A 21,032-nucleotide genomic window follows, 5' to 3' on the forward strand; every position below is an offset into this window, starting at 1 on the left:
CAAAACAGTCTCATCTTAAACATTCCTTGTAACAACTTTACAAAATAAGTAAAGTGAAAATCATTTTGTAATTTGCGTCAAGATTTAGCATAAGACATCCCACATTGGCCTTTCCTTGAGCTACAGGCAAGCCAATCTCATATCATATATTATGGACACAGGTTACATTCTGTGCAGGATCAACAGCATCATGTAAATCACCTGTCTACAGAGGTTGTTTGGTACTTTGCTAATGCGAAACAGACCCGTGTTCATATCCCTAACCAAGCGTTTAGGATATATCCAGACACTTTAATAACTTGAGGGATCTGTTCTCGTTGATCTAGACTGACATTTAGCCCCAGAAATAAGTTATCTTATTTAAAAATATATATCTACAAAAAAATATAAATAATATCCAAATTGAGCCCAGAAGTATCCTTAGAGCTGAGGCAATCTAGACTTGCCAACTCATTCTAGACTTGAGTTTGGTCTCCTTTCGTAACTTCTTCTCTAGGGTCTGGGAGACAGATTATCACTGATCCACCAGACTGCCCTCAGGGTTTGTGGCTAAACAAGGTTCAATGACCAGTAACCACATACAACAAAAACAATTACCTCTTCAAAGAAGAGCTGGAAAGATGAAATAGAAAAAAAAAGACACATAAAACTTAGAGTGATATATTCTTTGAACAAGTGAAAGAGTTACTTCCCTTATCATAGATTAATTTCAGTTTTGCGAAAAATTAAATTTCCTGTTTCAAATATAAGTCTGTTCTTAATAAAAAAATTAATTGCTTATAGAACTAAAATAGTAGCTGACCATATTTCCATTAACTTCATTAGTACAGTTTCTGACTTCACCCATTGGTGTTTGAGGCTGAAAATGCCTTAGTCAGCATTAGTCAAAGGAAACCTGATCCTGAAGCCAAAGGGAAGACTGCCAGATCTCTGAATTAACTACAGTTGATTACAATTTGTACAGTGATCAGGGGGGACGTATTATCCAGTCATCCGAGCAGTATGTGGCATGTCAACCATTCAAGTCCTTTTCAAGTATTGCAGATGATCTCGCCCATTGATCCAGATAACAGAGGCTGTGCACACTGGCTAAATACAAACCAGACAAGTTCCCGCTCTTGTTTATGGATCCTTCAACACAAATTTTGTGTCCTCGTAATTTGAAGTACCACAAGCCACTTCCTCTTTTTCATGAACACTAAAATTCATATTTGAGTTTTTAAGATAAAATTATTTCTGAACACCAAACATATTTTTATCAAATAATGTCTTTGTATATATGTATATAAGAATGTGAACATTTTACTGAAGCAGAGCACAGACTCTCCACAGTGTTCAAAATTAGTAAGTGAGTGACTTTGGTTCAACAGCTCTGAACAGTATTTCAGTTATATCACAGCATGTCATCTTGATGTGTGGCTGGTTGGTTTGTTTGTTGTTTAACGCCGCACTCAGCAATATTTCAGCTATATGACGGCGGTCTGTAAATAAACAAGTCTGGACCAGACAATCCAGTGATTAATATGAGCATCGATCCACACACTTGGGATAGATGACATGCATCAACCAAATCAGCAAGCCTGACCACCAGTCGCCTTTTACGACAAGCACAGTCGCCGTATACGGCAAGCATGGGTTGCTGAAGACCTATTCTACCCAGGATCTTCATGTGTGTGTGAGGACTGCCCAAACTTATACAAGTCTGAGACTGCTCAAATTTAAGAAAGAAAGTAAAGTGATCCTTTCCATAAACATATTGTCAAAAACAAAAGATTATGGGATCCTAAGATTAAACTAGGAAACAAAAATCCTCAAGCACCTTTCAACTTCTAACTTTGATTCAAATCTGTTAAATATGATTTTCGAATTTTTAAAATTTTCATAAACAAAGTCCATAAACGAACTAATGATAAAAAATGCTCCATGACCTATATTTATCATAATAAGCTCCCTGTTTGACATGACCAATGGGTCTCCAGCAGGTAGAGTGAGCTGCCTGGTTAGAGGCTTGGGGGACAGCAGATGGTTCACGCTTCACGGGGCACCAGGTCAACTGGAGACGAATGCCCCCTATCATATTTCCCATGTGCTGAGGTTAATGTTTTGTATCCCCAGGTCATAGACAGATAGATCACGACTGGAGAATCTTTATCTTATTACACTGCAGCTCAAGCACCTCAAATATCACATCATGGCAGCCTGAGTTATGTCAGGTTCATTTGAAATATGGCCCCTATTTCTATACTAGGCCACCTCTCCAAAACCTGATAAGGATTTTGTTATGCTACATTATGATAGTAATGCCACATATTTTTTAAGGGTTAAAGTTTTTACAGACAACATAGCTTATGTCACTTAGTATCTTCTTTTCATTTTCAAAAAAAGTTGTTTACAAGTGCCTTGGTTTAGTGAAAAAAGAAGGATATTTAATATTTTTACTGTAAGACAAAGTATTTGTATTTACTTGTCCCAAGGGAAGGCTTTGTTCTCTAATATGTCTCTTGTATAAGGGGTTTGCTGTTATACAATGGAGTGAGTGAGTAGGGTTTAACGCTGCTTTTAACAGTATTCCAGTTATATCACGGCTCGCCAGCTTAATGTGGGAGGAAAGCCCGATGTGATGCAGGTCTCAGACGTTTACCACTTCGGTGAAACCTACGAGCACGGGTATGGTGCTGACAAACCTAGAAACATAAATGGGGCGAACCGGGATTTGAACCCACAATCATAGGTTTCTGGTGTGCCAAAGGGACGCAACTCTGCACAGCGAATGATGGCGCCTTTGACGACTGGGCCACCCGCGCCCCCTTATACAATGGATGTGATCTTATTATACTTAAAAAGTTCCTTCTTGTGTGTTCTGTAGCTGCATCCTCTACTTTTCTACACCATCACTGGTTTATTTTAGATACTTTTCACTCAGGTTGGTCAAATCTTTTTGAAAAGTGAGTCCGAATCATCAAACATTTATTCACTATACTTACATTCAAAAGAACATGAACAAAACAGGGTTTTAACGGGTGAACCTTATAAGAAAATATGACCACCTTAATAAAATTTCGCATACAGATGTGAATATCTCTGTGATACATGTCGATATTAATATCTGATACTTATCAAAACAGCTGCAGCCAAGAATCAGGGTTTCAACTTAGACGAGCTACCTTTAATAACGTCATGTTGTTGTAGTCGATCAGTTCTAACTCCAGTGCCCGTCAGCTCCACCTGGTGGGGCATGTGTACATCATTCGAGTCCATCAGTCAATACCTAAATTGCTGATGGCCCAGAAGACATATCTTGTTCTAAATGTTTCTGTCGAACCTTTGTTTTCAGGATTTTAACACTTTTGTGAGATGGTCATGCTGTGAAAATGACATACATATGTATAATGACAACAAATATTTCAGGTCGTGAAATCTAATTTGATGTTTGTAGACCAGCATATACTGGGAAGACAGGCGAGGCAAGGTGTAGACGAGGCGTACAGTCTGTTTTGTGCCCTTAATGCTGAGCACCAGGCAGTGTAACAAAAAGTACGAACTTTTGACATTTTTTGGTATGAAACAAAAAGGGATCGAACCACCCACCTTCAGCTCTCAAGCCGAATGCTCCATCCACTAGACCACAGAGGTGGTGGCTTTGCAAAAACCCTTATCACACCTAAGACTGTGGATGAGTGAGTGAATGAGTATGATTTAACGCCGTTTTTAACACTATTCCAGCAATATCACGACGGGGGACATCAGAAATGGGCTTCACACATTGTACCCATGTGGGGAATCGAACCCGGGTCTTCGGCGTGACAAGCGAACACTTTAACCACTAGGCTAACAAACCACCCAAGTCTGCAGGTGAAACAACATATATACACTGCTACCACAACTACCCCAGAGATCACAAGCTGAAACATTACCTTTTAGTCCCATGAGCATGATGTTAAAACAACATTAAGTGATCAGAAGAATTCTTTCTAGTCCATCTCACAGTCCCTGAACCATATTATTTTCCCTTCCGCCCAGCCCTTACTAAATGCTACAGCTCTATATGAAGCAAGTCTAGATTTTCCACAGGTTCTGTTCTGCAATCTCACTTGGGCTCCTCTTCAATCAAAATGTAGTTCTTTGTTTCTTTCCAAATGATGTAGTTTCAGAGACTTAGCGTTAGTCTTAGGATACCTTCATACTGCACTACCTGTACAGGGTTTGACACACCCTCTTATAAGCTATAATCTATAGTCTGGAAAATATTACTTGTAGTTGATTTACAAGACTAACACTTAGTCAATGAAAACATGTCTATAAAATAATAATTATTCTTTTCTTCGAAAGACATTTTCTTCTTCTGCTATTTTAAGCAAACTAGACTTGGTTATTTACATCTAGACTTGCCTAGGCTTTTAGTAAAAAAAAAATCCTAAAAAAATATAAATTCCACAGTCATGGTGCAGGACAATTGATTAACAGGCGTCGGCCCCTTCAAGTGTTCGACATATCCCATTCTCTAACTCACTACTCATATTGTATGTGTTTGATGAACCCAAAACTCAATCATTTAAACCAATCAAAATATTCAATGTCTTCAAACGGTAATATGAGACAACTACACTGGGAAATTGATTCAATAACATTTCAATTACGACCCACGGCCACCATATTGCTGGCTGGCTGCAAGGTTGTCTAGGTGTAATAAACCAAGTCATAAATGACTTCAACATGCCAACGAAGACGCACATCAACGCTGTCAGATCTACACAAGGTATAATATACAGTGACACACGTAAATCAATCATACACCATCCGGGGACAGTCAACGGGAACCCTGTCACCTGTTGGAGTGACACTCCACCTCTCACAGTCGCGCTAGTTAGAAGACTGCCACCTGTTGGAGTGACAATCCACATCTCACAGTCGCGCTAGTTAGAAGACTGCCACCTGTTGGAGTGACAATCCACATCTCACAGTCGCGCTAGTTAGAAGACTGCCATCAGTCCCACCTCATGTCTCATTCAGCAGTCAACCAACCTTGAGTCAAGTCTCTGTAAATATTTAATTTTGATGGAGTGAGTGAGTGAGTATGGTTTTACGCCGCTTTTAGAAATATTCCAGCAATATCACGGCGGGGGACACCAGAAATGGGCTTCACACATTGTACCCATGTCTGGAATCGAACCCGGGTCTTCGGCGTGACGAGCGAACGCTTTAACCACTAGGCTACCCGACCGCCCCTAATTTTGATGGAAACAAACTACATTTAAAATGAAAAGGAGCCCCAGCAAGAAGGAAGTTCTTCAACATGTTGAAAATCTAGACTTGCTTCATTTGCTTGCAATCAACTACAACAATATGACCTTATTAAAGGTGGAAGGGAAAACAATATCCTTTAGGGACTGTGTGACTGACTCTTTTCCAACCGTGTGTTCAACAATTAGTCCTGCACCATGACCGTGGAATATATTTATTTTATGAAAAATAAATATATCTAGAAACATATACAAAAGCAAGTCTAGCCAGCCCTAGCTAGCGTGATGAGCGAACACCTTAACCGCTACCCTATCGCCCCCATTGTCATGGACTGAACATTTATTCCAAGAAAAGTGGTAGCCTTTGGTTCATTTGGCTTCTTTTAAAAAGTGACTCCACCCCATGTTTTTTTAAAGGAGGCTACTTATATTCCAGGGTGGTTTTCAGCAACTAGAATCGACAGTTTCAGCCGTATCACAGCGTTGACGGATCAAAGTTACGGAGGTTGTAACAATATTCATTAATCATTATATTGAGACCCACACAAATGGGTATGGTGTTGACATTTGAACCCCAAACGAGCAGATCCTGGCATGGATAAGGTACACAACTCTTTATGGAGAACTGCTCCTAACATCACTGGGTTACCAAATGAACCCTAAAAATCAAGAGTTACATCCCTTTGAAAAGGTGGTCCACACTTTCTGAATGACCTACTTTTCGATACAAGATGTCATGTAATATGTTGAGTAAGTCTTATTCAGAAGCTCGAGATTTAGTGTTGAGTAATGTATGAACATAACAGCCCCATCTGTCTTCTAATTGGCCTGGGTGTGTATTACAAGCTTCATACAAGCGAAATAAATCACACACCACGGAAGTCATTACTGTGATAATAGCAACAGTTCATGTAAATTTTCTCCCCTCAAGAATTGTTGAATGGTAATAAATGTCTGTCACGAGTAGCTAACAAGGGCCCAGACTTTCCGTGAATGGAGACTGCCTCATTAGAGAAAGCTGCAGGTAATTGGGGGGCTACCTTTAGGCCACCTCAACTGTACAATGGCTGACCTACAGGTAGGTGGTCAGAGCTTATTAGGCCAAAAGGAAATGCCACCCTCCTTGAAAGAATTCTGTGACGTCAGTCGCGTCTTACTGTAAGGGGTTTACCAATGAAGAGATACATACTGTCCAAGAATATCACAGTAAGCAAGTATATACACTATGAACGTTAAAAAAGATGATCCACTGGGCTGCAACCAACACTATAAATACATTCAGTCACAATACATAAGTCTCTGATCATTACAACAGCTGATAGATGTTTTCCTTGCACGGTAAAAGAAATTCAGGTTGTAAATGAGAGAATGCATTGGGTTTAACGCTGCTTTGAACAGTATTCCAATTATATCACGGTGTGTCAGCTTAATGTGGGAGGAAAACCCGATGTGATGAATATCTCAGATATTTACCACGTTCGTGAAACCCACGAGCACTGGTATGGTGCTGACAAACCAAGAAACATGATTTATGTGAACTGGGATCTGGAACCTAGTCCTGCACCATGACCAGTGGAATATACTTATTTTCTGAAAAAAATAAAATAATCTAGAAATGCATACAAAAGCAAGTCTAGCCAGCTCAAGCTAGCTCTATTCCACATCAGCATAGGGAAATATTTTTTATTTTTAGAGTCAAGAAGGATATTGTGTAATATAAGATTTCAGAGACTAACTGGAACCCACAATCTTTGGATTCTGGCGTGACCAAGGGACACAACTCTGCATGGCAAATTGCAGTGCCTTAGACTACAGGGCCCACGTGCTCTCCAGGTAGTAAGTAAAATGATAGGTAAGTAAGATAACCTGCAACCACTGTTAAGCAAGGGCTGTTACCACATAGATCTAACAAATATGAAGGTGTACAGGAGGTAGACGAACTAAAACCTACAAACCATCCTTTTATTTACAACAGTTCATAATGCACCCAAACATCCCTAAACAGCAAGTTTCTAAACAGCTACAAAAGCAGATGGTGTTGCTTAGAAGTGGTGAAGGTGTTTGAAGTTCATCAACAACCGTGGATGATGCCTACAATTGTGTCTACTCCAGATAACCCATGTCGTCATGTAAACTTTGCTCCACCAGCACCACAGAGGATTTCATGGAGGCCAGAAGGTGCCGGTTGATTACCTGAACTGAGTCAGGACATCTGTTTAGTGTTGACAACACAGGGTTATCAAAGGCAGGGAGTGTGCTGTAATCACAGTCATCGTCACACATGCCACTCAAACAGATAAATACAGTGTTGGTACAAGATGGAAGCACTGATGCTGCTCCATACAATTTCATTGACGAACATAGCTTATTTAACCGAACCTGAAGCTATTTGCCGAGGTGGATATAACACGATCTTCCCACACAAAAGTCAACCGAGGAGCAACAACACAGGACACATGGTCCAGTGGGTAGTGTTACTGATCAATCTGGTCACACCTGTTGTGCCCTCCTCCTCAAGTATTGACAGCGTTCGGATGATATGTCAAAGTCCTTGGAAATCTTGTTATGGAACAAAACTGAGACAGAGATACCTGACGCGAGCCGTATCAATTGTACCTGAAAATTATATCAAACTTCTGAACCGTTTCTTTCAAAAGTTGAATAGATGAAGCAGCCATTTCAAATACATGTAATGTGTTTTGTAACCGAGTCTAGCATTACCAACATTGCAAAGAAGACAAAGGTTAATGGACAGCAACTTCTCTATTATACTGTGATAGTGATGTTTTAGTATTGACCCTTGAACTGTTGCAAGCAAGGGTGCGAGCGTGCATGCGTGCGTGAGTGTGGTTTTACGCCACTTTTAGCAATATTCCAGCAATATCACGGTGGGGGACACAAGAAATGGGGCTTCACACATTGGACCCATGTCGGGAATCGAACCTGGGTCTTCAGCCTGACGAGCAAACACTTAAACCACAAGGCTACCCGACCGCCCCGACTAAATAATGAACAAGGTATAGAATTATATATGGTATGTGAAGGATAAACAGTAACAATACTTATCATCCATTACTAACATCGCTCTATCACATTTATCTACTATATCTAGAACCTTTGCCGGGTGGTGTAGCCTGGTGGTTAAAGTGTTTGTCCGTCACACAGAAGGTCCAGGTTCAATTCCCCAAAATGTGTAGAGCAGCTTGATATGTTTGGAATATTGCTAAAATCAGTGTAAAACCATAATCACTCACTCATTCACCCATCGACATCCTAAATCCCCTGAATTAGCATGTCAGACTGCCAGTGCCATAGACTAACATTTAGTCTCTGAAATCTTACATTACACAATATCCTTCTTGACTAAAAATTTTAAAAAATCCCTATGCTGATTTCAGAGTGTGGAATAGAGCTAGCTTGAGCTGGCTAGACTTGCTTTTGTATGTGTTTCTAGATTATTATTTTTTCATAAAATAAATATATTCCAAAGTCATGGTGCAGGACTACCAGTGTCACAGCACTGTAGGATAAGTTATAAAATGTCCAAATATTGTTGACAGAATATAAATACTGTCATGACAGCCTGGATGTCAGAATGTAACCACTCACAAGTAGATAGACAGGCCTTTAGTTGGTCAAGGGTATCAGGTCTATGTCAGTGATATTCAAGGTCTGATAACTGGATATCAAATGGAAAGATGAGTGACAAGAAAGGTGATTGCCAGCTTAAATCCCCAACCAGATTTGATACACTTGACCCCTAAATACAACACACAGAGAAACAATTGTGTCTTAACATTCTCAACAAGTGGGTCCCAACTCCAGTAGATTTATAATGGGGTCAGGCCAATTTTGCCATCCAAGCAAGTTTGATTCAACAGTCATAGAAACCCCATTGTTTTGGTTTTAGACACAAGCCACTTATTTTATAATTTCTGGACCAAGGCTGAGAAATGAGCAAGAGGCAATGGAACATACTGAACCAAAAATTTCAGGGATATTTGATATTTTTTTGAGTGAAGCCTGAGCACACAATTTCATGAAATTATCCCCTCAAATATTCATGATCTAACCTGTTTTGTTCACTATATATAGTCCCATAGAAACGTTTCCTTCTAATTTCAACAAAACTAATCCTGTTTTGAAATTTCTGTGATGGCAAGTTGTTGGTTGGATGGTTGGTTGGTTTGTTGTTTAACGCCGCACTCAGCAATAATCCAGCTATATTGTAAATAATCGAGTCTGGACCAGACAATCCAGTGATTAATATCATGAGCATTGATCCATGCAATTAGGATCAATGACATGCAACAACCAAGTCAGCGAGCCTGACCACCCGATCCCGTCAGTAGCCTCTTACGACAAGCATAGTCACCTTTTACGGCTAGCATGGGTTGCTGAAGACCTATTCTACCCCGGAATCTTCACGGGTCGTGATGGCAAGTAGGTTCATATCAACCTGTAAATATGTCACCATAAAAAACCTTTGTTCATACTTTTCTCCTCACCTTAAATTAAATATCTCCTGATTCTGCAGTAGCGAATGGAAGAGATATCAAACCTAGCTGTCACATTGATATTAAACATGTTAAATAGCTAAATTAATTTTAGTCCATTGCAGTAGTTGTTTAATGCAAAATATTTGATGGTTTCTATTATTGAAAAAATATATACTGACAACAGTCAATCATAATTCACATAAGGTGAAACATTTGTACTATTTGTGATATGGAGACAATAAAAACTCAACCCATCTTTCTACGTGCCCTTTTCTTTCATTAAATATAACAATATCTCTATTCCTGTCCTCTTTTTCTGACCAGGAATTGGAAATTTATTTGCTTTAAATCTGAGTTTTCACATCATATTCAGGGGCACAGACATAACTCAAGCTTCGTATATATTTCCATCAAATTGTCCTCCCCTCTGCAATGTTTCCTGGTGTCCCTGTGAGAGATATACCTGTGAACTCTCACATCACCTGGGCAGTGAGACCCGGGAATATACCTGAGACAGCTTAACGACTGATACGGATCAGAGTTGCTTACCTCACCGCCGAGTCTTAGGTCTCGGGTTTCCTGGTGAGATCCTGACATAAACCCTGGCCCATGGGAACATACTATATACATGACAACCTGTCTTATAGAGTTATGGTCCTGGAGCATGGCGTGCACTCAATGCTGTTTAATGCTTGAGAATTTGAAATTGTACTTCTCAATTACCATGTCTTAGGATTCACTTCTTCTTTTCACTTGTAAGTGTGAATATCATCACATAATGAGACCAGTTATGAGATATCTGATCAGGGTTACTTTGATACAAGTTAATGGGGGTGTTGATCTTGCCAGATCTCTCTGAAATACTTTCACACTTGTTCACCAACAGCGGCACATCGTCAGTCATACAAGATATATGTGTAAAGTGAGTGAGTGAGTGAGTGAGTGAGTGAGTGAGTGAGATGGGTTTTATGCTGCTTTTAGCAATATTCAGCCATATCATGAAAGTGAATGACACCAGAATGGGCTTCACACATTGTACCTGTGGGGAATCAAACCTGGGATTTTGATGTGATAAGCCAACACTTTGACCACTGGGCTACTCCTCCACCTTCATGTGTGTAGAAATTGTAGCTTTCTATCATATTGAATATTGTTGAAGGCTACCAGCCTTTAAAATCTTGACTAGTGTGACAGCATTAATTTCATGGGTGTTTTATATCATGTTTCTGCAAAACAGGATCTACATTGCATGACAGACTACTTCCTACAATATGATATTTGAATCCACAAGTGTTCAGTGGGCAGCACAACATACCATGCTGTACCCCACATCCTGATAGTTGCTGGTGTTCCATCACAATCATCTGCGTGCAGGGCTCGGTGGTGATTAACACTGAACACAAACCAGAGTATGTGTGTTTGCAGGGCATAAATGAGCCCTGAGGGCGCTGGGCAAAACAACATGCTCGATCATCCCTGTGAGGCCACAGATTCATGATCGACACATGATTAACACACTCTGTAGTCTTCTTGCAACTTTATCAGCAAAAGGATATGAAATATTGTGATAAACAACAATATGACAGGCCTTTTTACATAGACAGAGCTCTGGACAAAACAAGATCAAAATGGAGAAATATTCATCAGTTGATCAATCTGATGACACACATAAAATAAATGGATTACTCTGAAGACCCCTGCTGCTTGCCTGTTGATTGTTAATCAGTCATCAATTGCCTTTCAATAACATTAAAATCAGAACTTAGTGCTCGTTACTGCTACACCAAAGACCTGAGGACAGTCCATTATAAGTCAGAAGTCCTTCAAGAACATTGACTGACTTAAGAAATGATTAACAGGAAGCCAACATTAGCCAATCAGAGTGAGTGAGTGAGTATGGTTTTACGCCGCTTTTAGCAATATTCCAGCAATATCACGGCGGGGGACACCAGAAATGGGCCTCACACATTGTACCCATGTCGGGAATCGAACCCGGGTCTTCGGCGTGAGGAGCGAACGCTTTAACCACTAGGCTACCTGACTGACCCAAGCAAATCAGAAAGCAGCTTTCCCGAGGATTACAACACTAGTTTCAAAATGGCGACTTCCATTCCAAACTACACATTGAATTTGTTTTGCCAAAGTACTTGATTAAATATTTGAAATGAAAACTGAAATAAATTTCTGGAATGTCTACAGATCAACGACATTGTATGGCAGTACTTCCCATGGGCTATGGAAAGCCTCTTCGGTTTCATAAGTTCATCCTATTGAAGCAAGAGATAGAAGATGTTTAGCATTCACAATCAGTCTTGCAGTGCATAACTGTCAACGGGAATGCTCCATTTTAACCTTTTCGAGGTTCCACAATTAGAAAACACATTCACGCTTACACTTTCCAAATCTTGTTAGCGACACTCTGATTGGCTGGATGAAAGGTCATTCTGACATGACCTGTAATTGGATGTTCTCAGATCTTTGTGTAGCAGAAGAAAGCACTAAGATCTGATCTTAATGACATTGTTGCCTTTTCTCATGAACGATCAATCTTGAAATTTGAAATCTCCCATCACTACACTGGACAGGATGCAAACGTAACTATCCTGCCCCTCCTGTGTCGGTGTAAAGTACTCACCCAGCAGGGTATGCGACGGTGCCAGTGTTGGGGTCACATGTGAAGTTGGCATTGCTGGAGACGGTCAGACCAAGCACACGCTCTAGGCTTACCTGAAACACAAGCACATATTGAACACAAGCACATATTGAACACAAGCACATATTGAACACAAGCACATATTGAACACAAGATCTACATCATACAGTCATAACTACCATCACTCTCTCAGTACTCAGTTACAATTCAAAACATTAACTGGATTAATTGATCTACCACCTTTGTGAAGACGGTCAGACCAAGCATACGCTCTAGGCTTACCGGAAACACAAGCACATATTGAACACAAGCACATATTGAGCACAAGCACATATTGAGCACAAGATCTACATCATACAGTCATCAATACCATCACACTCTCAGTACTCAGTTACAATTCAAATCATTAACTGATCTACCACCTCTCTGAAACCCACCAGCACAGGTATGGTGCTGACAAACCTAGAAACACAATTTGGGCAACTCAAGGATTAAACCATGATGTTTCTGACACATGGGATTGAACTCTGCACAGCTAATTGTATAGACGACTGGGTTACCTGAAATTTCGTACCAGTACAGAGTACTATGGACCCCTTCTACCAGAGAATCTCACCTTGAACCCAGGTTTTGTTTATTTGTGTGTTTTTGTTGTTTAACGCTGCACTCCCAGTTATAATGATGGCGTCCTAGTAACAGTGCATTAAGCACACTAATTTCTTCAGTCATGACTTCCTTGAAAGATGGCCACCAGCTGTTATTGTTTCACACTTCATTCATTGCTACAGTGTAATAAGGTGTTCAAAAGAATGTTGTCAACTCAGTTCTTGTGTTTCACCTCCGTGGTCTGATGAAGAGTTCATTCAAGCCTACCAACTGTATGCACAGGACACCATTTCACAAATAAAAGCGATCTTAGCGTAGAGGTGATCGTAACTCCCATACTTAACATAGACTTACGACAGTCATAGAGCTACGATCGCATTGTGGAATGGGGATCTGTTAAAGAATCCTGTCCCTGCCACGTTCATGTCCCTGGTCTCTAACTATAACATCCCGGGCCTACTTCCTCATGCTTGTCCTCTTTGGTGTCAATAAGTCCTGTATTTGTTACATTTCAAAACAAACTCCTTTGTTTATGGTACCATATGCACTGCCTTCCTGTGTATACACATATTTCATAGCTGCTGTATAAATGCAGGGGTTGAGTCAAATTAATGTAGTTATCTATTCATCTTATTATAGATGTTATACCGTATTTTGACATAGTGAGTTTCAGCAATATACCAGTCATGTTACAGCATGGGACAATAGATGTAGGCTTCCAATATTCAACCTCTGTGGAGACTAGAACCTGGGATTTTAGCATGACAAGCGAATGCTTTAACCAGGAGGCTATACCACCACCCTTTATGTTAGATGTAAAAAACACTGATGCTTACAATACTAAAGTGGGGTTTAATGTCGCTTTAACATTATTCCAGTTATATCACGGCTTAATGTGTGAGGAAAGCCCGAAGTGATGCAGGTCTCAGACGTTTACCACTTCGGTGAAACCCACGAGCACGGGTATGGTGCTGATAAACCTAGAAACATAATCCGGGCGAAGCGGGATTTGAACCCACAATCATAGGTTTCTGGTGTGCCCAAGGGACGCAACTCTGCACACCAAATCACGGCACCTTAGACGACTGGGCCACCCTTGCCCTCTTGACCTAGAATGAGAAAGTTAACACACATAACCCACTCTTGTGTCACCTTTACTGAATTCCTGTCCTTTTGTCAACATAAAATCTGTTATACAATGTATAGAAAGAGTACAATGATGTACTTGTTAACAACTTATACATTGTTGAAAAATGTGTCACTCCAGGTAGATCTGACTACCATCTTGATCAATACCTACAGTATCATTTCATGGATGGGCAACTATTCCGATAGCCCTGAGCCAGGTGAAACATCAAAGGATCCTAAAAAGATTTTCAACTCATAAACATTACGCATATGGACTAAGCGTGTCAGGGCCCGGAGGATGTCTCAGCTATTTAGATCCATTATGTGTAAGACTCTGAAACCAGCCATGAATTCAAATGCTTTATTTTCTGTTCAAACAGCTTCTATTTCAAGGTGTGCAACAGGCCTGTTTTGTTCAGCAACACGCCGACGGAGGGGGATGTTTGCCAAGATACTTGAAGGGGTTAGAGAGGAGATGCTGAGATTTACTCCATCTCCGACTGCCAGAACAATGTCAAGAGTACATCTAAGTGTTACAGCGTACTTGATGGGGGAGACAGCTTGCCAAGCCACAGGGTAGACTAATGTTTAGTCTCTGAAACTAGATAATTTTGATAGAAACAAGCAACTACATTTAAAGCGAAAAAGTTTCAACTCTGCAAAAAATCTAGACTTGCTTCATTTAGGACTATAGCATTATGGTAAGGGACGGAAGGGCAAATAATATGGTTCAGGGACTGTGCGGACTACAACAAAAGGTTGTGGATGTCATAAGATGGTGGATAAGGCTATGCTGGGGTTCTGTACTCCCAAACATTTGGTTTTATGCCACTTTTGGCAATATTTCATCAATTTCATGCTGGGATTCAAACTCGTGTCTTCAGCGTGACGAGCGAATCAGACCATAGTTGAAGTCTACTAAACTTTCCTTCAAACTAGTGAACAGCTTTAATATAGTCCATATATACGAAGACAAAAATCAACTGAAAATAATGCCAAGCTACAAGTTCAGACTCCAAATGTTTTGGCACAGATGACAAGTCATAGATATTTACCACTTCTGTGAGACTGAGAACCCCAATGCTTCATATTGTTTGGGGGGTCGACTAGAAGCTTTAACTCAAAAGTGGTTCAGAATACCAGAAACCCCCACCCCCATCCCTACCCGCACCCCCCCCCCCCCCCCCCCCCCCCCTCCAGGTCACTGACCTCTTACAAATACACATTATCCACCATTTCTGATCAAGTTTCCTAAATATTTAGGCACATGCTTAGTAGCCCGAAGCAATCTGCTCAATGGCAAAAGATACTTCAGGCAAGTTAGAATTACCTATTTTTAAAAGCTTGTGTATCTGTTATCATTTTTCAGTTGAGCTGGTTTGTTGGTTGGATGGTTGGTTTGTTGTTTTACGCTGCACTCAGCAATATTCCAGCTGTATGACGGCGGTCTGTAAATAATTGAGTCTGCACCAGACAATCCAGTGATTGATATCATGAGCATTGATCCATGCAATTGGGATCGATGACATGCAGCAACCAAGTCAGCAAGCCTGACCACCCGATCCCGTTAGTCGCCTCTTACGACAAGCATAGTCGCCTTTTACGGCAAGAATGGGTTGCTGAAGACCTATTCTACCCTGGATCTTCACGGCTCAGTTGAATTTCAGGCATTTTCCCTGAATATGAATCCCCTCTTCCGGGTTTCAATAAGCCATCATTTTCAATGCAGAGGGTAACTTAGATGAAGTATTTAAATTCCACCTGAAAGCATGGGCAGAAAGCATCCACTGTTCTGCACCCGGTTGAAGGAAGGATCTGCACCCAGGTTGAAGGAAGGATCTGCACCCGGTTGAAGGAAGGATCTGCACCCGGTTGAAGGAAGGATCTGCACCCGGTTGAAGGAAGGATCTGCACCCGGTTGAAGGAAGGATCTGCACCCAGGTTGAAGGAAGGATCTGCACCCAGGTTGAAGGAAGGATCTGTACCCGGGTTGAAGGAAGGATCTGTACCCGGGTTGAAGGAAGGATCTGCACCCTGGTTGAAGGAAGGATCTGCACCCAGGTTGAAGGAAGGATCTGCACCTGGTTGAAGGAAGGATCTGCACCCGGTTGAAGGAAGGATCTGCACCCAGGTTGAAGGAAGGATCTGCACCCAGGTTGAAGGAAGGATCTGTACCCGGGTTGAAGGAAGGATCTGTACCCGGGTTGAAGGAAGGATCTGCACCCTGGTTGAAGGAAGGATCTGCACCCAGGTTGAAGGAAGGATCTGCACCTGGTTGAAGGAAGGATCTGCACCCGGGTTGAAGGAAGGATCTGGACCCGGGTTGAAGGAAGGATCTGCACCCGGGTGGAAGGAAGGATCTGCACCCGGTTGAAGGAAGGATCTGCACCCAGGTTGAAGGAAGGATCTGCACCCGGGTTGAAGGAAGGATCTGCACCTGGTTGAAGGAAGGATCTGCACCCAGGTTGAAGGAAGGATCTGCACCCAGGTTGAAGGAAGGATCTGTACCCGGGTTGAAGGAAGGATCTGTACCCGGGTTGAAGGAAGGATCTGCACCCTGGTTGAAGGAAGGATCTGCACCCAGGTTGAAGGAAGGATCTGCACCTGGTTGAAGGAAGGATCTGCACCCGGTTGAAGGAAGGATCTGCACCCAGGTTGAAGGAAGGATCTGCACCCAGGTTGAAGGAAGGATCTGTACCCGGGTTGAAGGAAGGATCTGCACCTGGTTGAAGGAAGGATCTGCACCCAGGTTGAAGGAAGGATCTGCACCCAGGTTGAAGGAAGGATCTGCACCTGGTTGAAGGAAGGATCTGCACCCGGGTTGAAGGAAGGATCTGGACCCGGGTTGAAGGAAGGATCTGCACCCGGGTGGAAGGAAGGATCTGCACCCGGTTGAAGGAAGGATCTGCACCCAGGTTGAAGGAAGGATCTTGACCCGGGTTGAAGGAAGGATCTGCACCTGGTTGAAGGAAGGATCTGCACCCAGGTTGAAGGAAGGATCTGCACCCAGGTTGAAGGAAGGATCTGTACCCGGGTTGAAGGAAGGATCTGTACCCGGGTTGAAGGAAGGATCTGCACCCTGGTTGAAGGAAGGATCTGCACCCAGGTTGAAGGAAGGATCTGCACCTGGTTGAAGGAAGGATCTGCACCCGGTTGAAGGAAGGATCTGCACCCAGGTTGAAGGAAGGATCTGCACCCAGGTTGAAGGAAGGATCTGTACCCGGGTTGAAGGAAGGATCTGTACCCGGGTTGAAGGAAGGATCTGCACCCTGGTTGAAGGAAGGATCTGCACCCAGGTTGAAGGAAGGATCTGCACCTGGTTGAAGGAAGGATCTGCACCCGGGTTGAAGGAAGGATCTGGACCCGGGTTGAAGGAAGGATCTGCACCCGGGTGGAAGGAAGGATCTGCACCCGGTTGAAGGAAGGATCTGCACCCAGGTTGAAGGAAGGATCTGCACCCGGGTTGAAGGAAGGATCTGCACCCGGTTGAAGGAAGGATCTGCACCCAGGTTGAAGGAAGGATCTGCACCCAGGTTGAAGGAAGGATCTGTACCCGGGTTGAAGGAAGGATCTGTACCCGGGTTGAAGGAAGGATCTGCACCCAGGTTGAAGGAAGGATCTGCACCCAGGTTGAAGGAAGGATCTGCACCTGGTTGAAGGAAGGATCTGCACCCAGGTTGAAAGAAGGATCTGGACCCGGGTTGAAGGAAGGATCTGCACCCAGGTTGAAGGAAGGGTCTGCACCCAGGTTGAAGGAAGGATCTGCACCCAGGTTGAAGGAAGGATCTGGACCCGGGTTGAAGGAAGGATCTGCACCTGGTTGAAGGAAGGATCTGCACCCAGGTTGAAGGAAGGATCTGCACCCGGGTTGAAGGAAGGATCTGAACCTGGTTGAAGGAAGGATCTGGACCCTGGTTGAAGGAAGGATCTGGACCCTGGTTGAAGGAAGGATCTGCACCTGGTTGAAGGATGGATCTGCACCCAGGTTGAAGGAAGGATCTGCACCTGGTTGAAGGAAGGATCTGCACCTGGTTGAAGGATGGATCTGCACCCAGGTTGAAGGAAGGATCTGCACCTGGTTGAAGGAAGGATCTGCACCCGGGTTGAAGGAAGGATCTGAACCTGGTTGAAGGAAGGATCTGCACCCTGGTTGAAGGAAGGATCTGGACCCTGGTTGAAGGAAGGATCTGCACCTGGTTGAAGGATGGATCTGCACCCAGGTTGAAGGAAGGATCTGCATCCAGGTTGAAAGAAGGATCTTGACCCGGGTTGAAGGAAGGATCTGCACCTGGTTGAAGGAAGGATCTGCACCCGGGTTGAAGGAAGGATCTGCACCGGGTTGAAGGAACGTCAGTTGGCACTTGCAGAGCAGTGCCTGTTGTGGCTGTACAGACCTCCTCAGTACGGGCAGTCCTTGTTGCAGTGGCTGAATGTGTGGATGGAGTCTGCTGGAGTAGTGTAGGTGCTCACAAATCAAGAATATCACTGCAGCTGAGTGATTGTGGCAGCTTGCATGCTAATGTGAATGCCTGGTGAATGTTGATACAAGGGAAACTGGCACCAAAGATTGAATGAATCATTACATCAGTCAATCACCATGGATTACTGCATCGTGATAAACCATAGAATCAGTAACATAGTCTTTTGAGAGACAGTCCTCATCATGATTCTCAGTTGGGATTATTCTTGATGTGAACAATGCATTATGGACCATCATGAATGAATCAAGGAAAGTTCAAATTATACATGAGACAATACAGGATGCACAAGATAAGGTTTCTTAATTAAGTAAAACCTTCAGAGTGCTTGAGATTTGAGATCTCTCTTTGAGAATATAATGTGTGTGTGTGTGTGTGTATGAGACTGCTTGTGGCGTCCCTGTGTGAAAGCGTGTAAATGGTGTTTGTATGAGAAGTGTGAATGGCTGTTGTTTTTATGATAAAAGAAAGGGGACTCCATCATGTGATACATATATATTATGTATTAAATCATTTATTATCACTAGTAATATCAATCTCACATTACAAATGATGTGCAAACAGTCAATGTATTAATATGCACTATATCATGTACAATGTATCCTGAACCCTGAATTAAAAAAGTATTACAAAAAAAAGTGGGGATGCTTTTACTTGTACAGCAATATCATAGCAGGGGACATCAGAAATGGGACTCATTCATTTACCAACGTTGGGAATCAAACCTGGGCCTTCAGCTTGATGAGTAACCACTTTAACCACTAGGCTACCCAACACAGCCCTATTGACAAGTACATATATACACAAATAAACAGATGATATAAGATGATAATAAGAAATATAAGTCAAGCACAAACAGACTTTCACCAGTGAGTAGATACCGATATACAAAGTCCACCATCAACTTTATAATTAAAAGGACATAGAAATATCCCCGAAAGAACTGCAACAGCTACAAGTCGTTTGATTTGTGAAGCAACAACAAAACTTCAATATTCAACTGACTATAATACACATGAACATGCTGTTCTCAAACAAAAACAAAAATACGTATTAAAAATCTATTTGATTATTTTGAAGAAATTGTGAACTGTTCAGTGACCTGAAGCGTTGGTTTTGTCATGGACTTTTTCCCGAACGTTTCAACCACACAATGTATACAATCAAACTAAAGAAATTTAATTCCTCATTTATTGAATTCATCTCAATATACATGTAACAGTTGTCGAAGTATTTACTGTGGAGCCAGATTGCAACGACATCAATACCACAAATATATTCTTGAGGCATGGCTAATGTAACAACACGAAATAAATATTTCTCAATACATTAGCCAGACATACGGATGGAATATCACGATGTAAACGCTGGCTGATGTTGACTTTATAGAAGATAAATGTTTGCTTGGCACAAACAGATGAAACCCATCCACTCAAACCAGAAATGCCAACCCCATTGTTAGCAACACGAGAGTGTAATAATGTACTCATTGCAAATTTACTGACTGAATTGTTGGGTCGCAGGGGTGAGATGGGGACAGCGGGTATCTCTGCTAGATGGTGCTCAGTTTCAGGATGGGTATACATGCTTATATCCTCACTGCAGTGTTCAAAATTAGGGGCTCCTGTAGTCTGTCTTACAGACCCTGATACAAATATATATCCAATACAGCCCATGCAAGTCTATAATGTTTGGCAAGTCTAGATTACTGCAGTATCAGAAAATGAAGAGAGTCTCTGGGCTCCCTTTTATTGTATTTTTATTAAGATAATTGAACAACTGTTTTTTCTGTACGATATGTTCATTTCGGAGACTGCATGTAAGTCTAGGGCTCCTGGTATCCTTCAGATTTGCTGCTACAGTATTTGAATCTTGAGACCCTTTAATCATCAACTTTTTACATTATAGTTACAACGACCCCTTGACCTTCATACTTCATTCTGAACACTCTACTGCATTGCTATGCTTCAAAGTTTTCATTGATCTCTGTAGCACGATATAAGTATCAAATTTCAACTTCTGTATCGAAACAAAATGATACATTCTTAAAGTCATATGGTACAAAGTTTAATTGTGAAAAACTATTGTGTGAAACTATGTACATCCGCCAGGTTGAAGCATCAGACAGGTGTAGATCCTGCCCAATTGCAAGGGCTTCTTTGTTATAAACATATTTTATTGACAAATATGGTCAATGGGATTGGGTAAAACTTATCCAACTTAGGTGGCCCTTTCCCTAATGTATGTGTACGGACATTGCTTAAGAAAGTTTGAACACCTTTTGTTTGTTGCTTTACATGTTTAGTGTTGCACCCATGATTATTCCAGCTATATGAAGGCAGCTGGACAAACCAGTGATTGATATTATGAGCACCTTTGGGGTACAATGACAAGCAATCCATAAGGTCACCAATTAGTTGCCTCTTAG

General features: G+C 41.8%; 1 protein-coding gene across 1 annotated transcript in view; it reads right to left on the reverse strand.

Moving 5' to 3' along the window:
- LOC139442005 (mitogen-activated protein kinase-binding protein 1-like) overlaps positions 1-21,032 on the reverse strand; it is a 131,457-nt gene that overhangs the window by 72,686 nt on the left and 37,739 nt on the right. The window contains exon 2 of the mRNA XM_071222757.1: positions 12,375-12,466. Within this exon, the coding sequence (XP_071078858.1) occupies positions 12,375-12,466 (92 nt within the window). The remainder of the gene's footprint in view (positions 1-12,374; positions 12,467-21,032) is intronic.

The sequence above is a fragment of the Haliotis cracherodii genome, unplaced genomic scaffold, assembly GCF_022045235.1.
Source record: "Haliotis cracherodii isolate W230 unplaced genomic scaffold, xgHalCrac1.p SCAF_5, whole genome shotgun sequence".
Lineage (NCBI taxonomy): Eukaryota > Metazoa > Mollusca > Gastropoda > Lepetellida > Haliotidae > Haliotis > Haliotis cracherodii.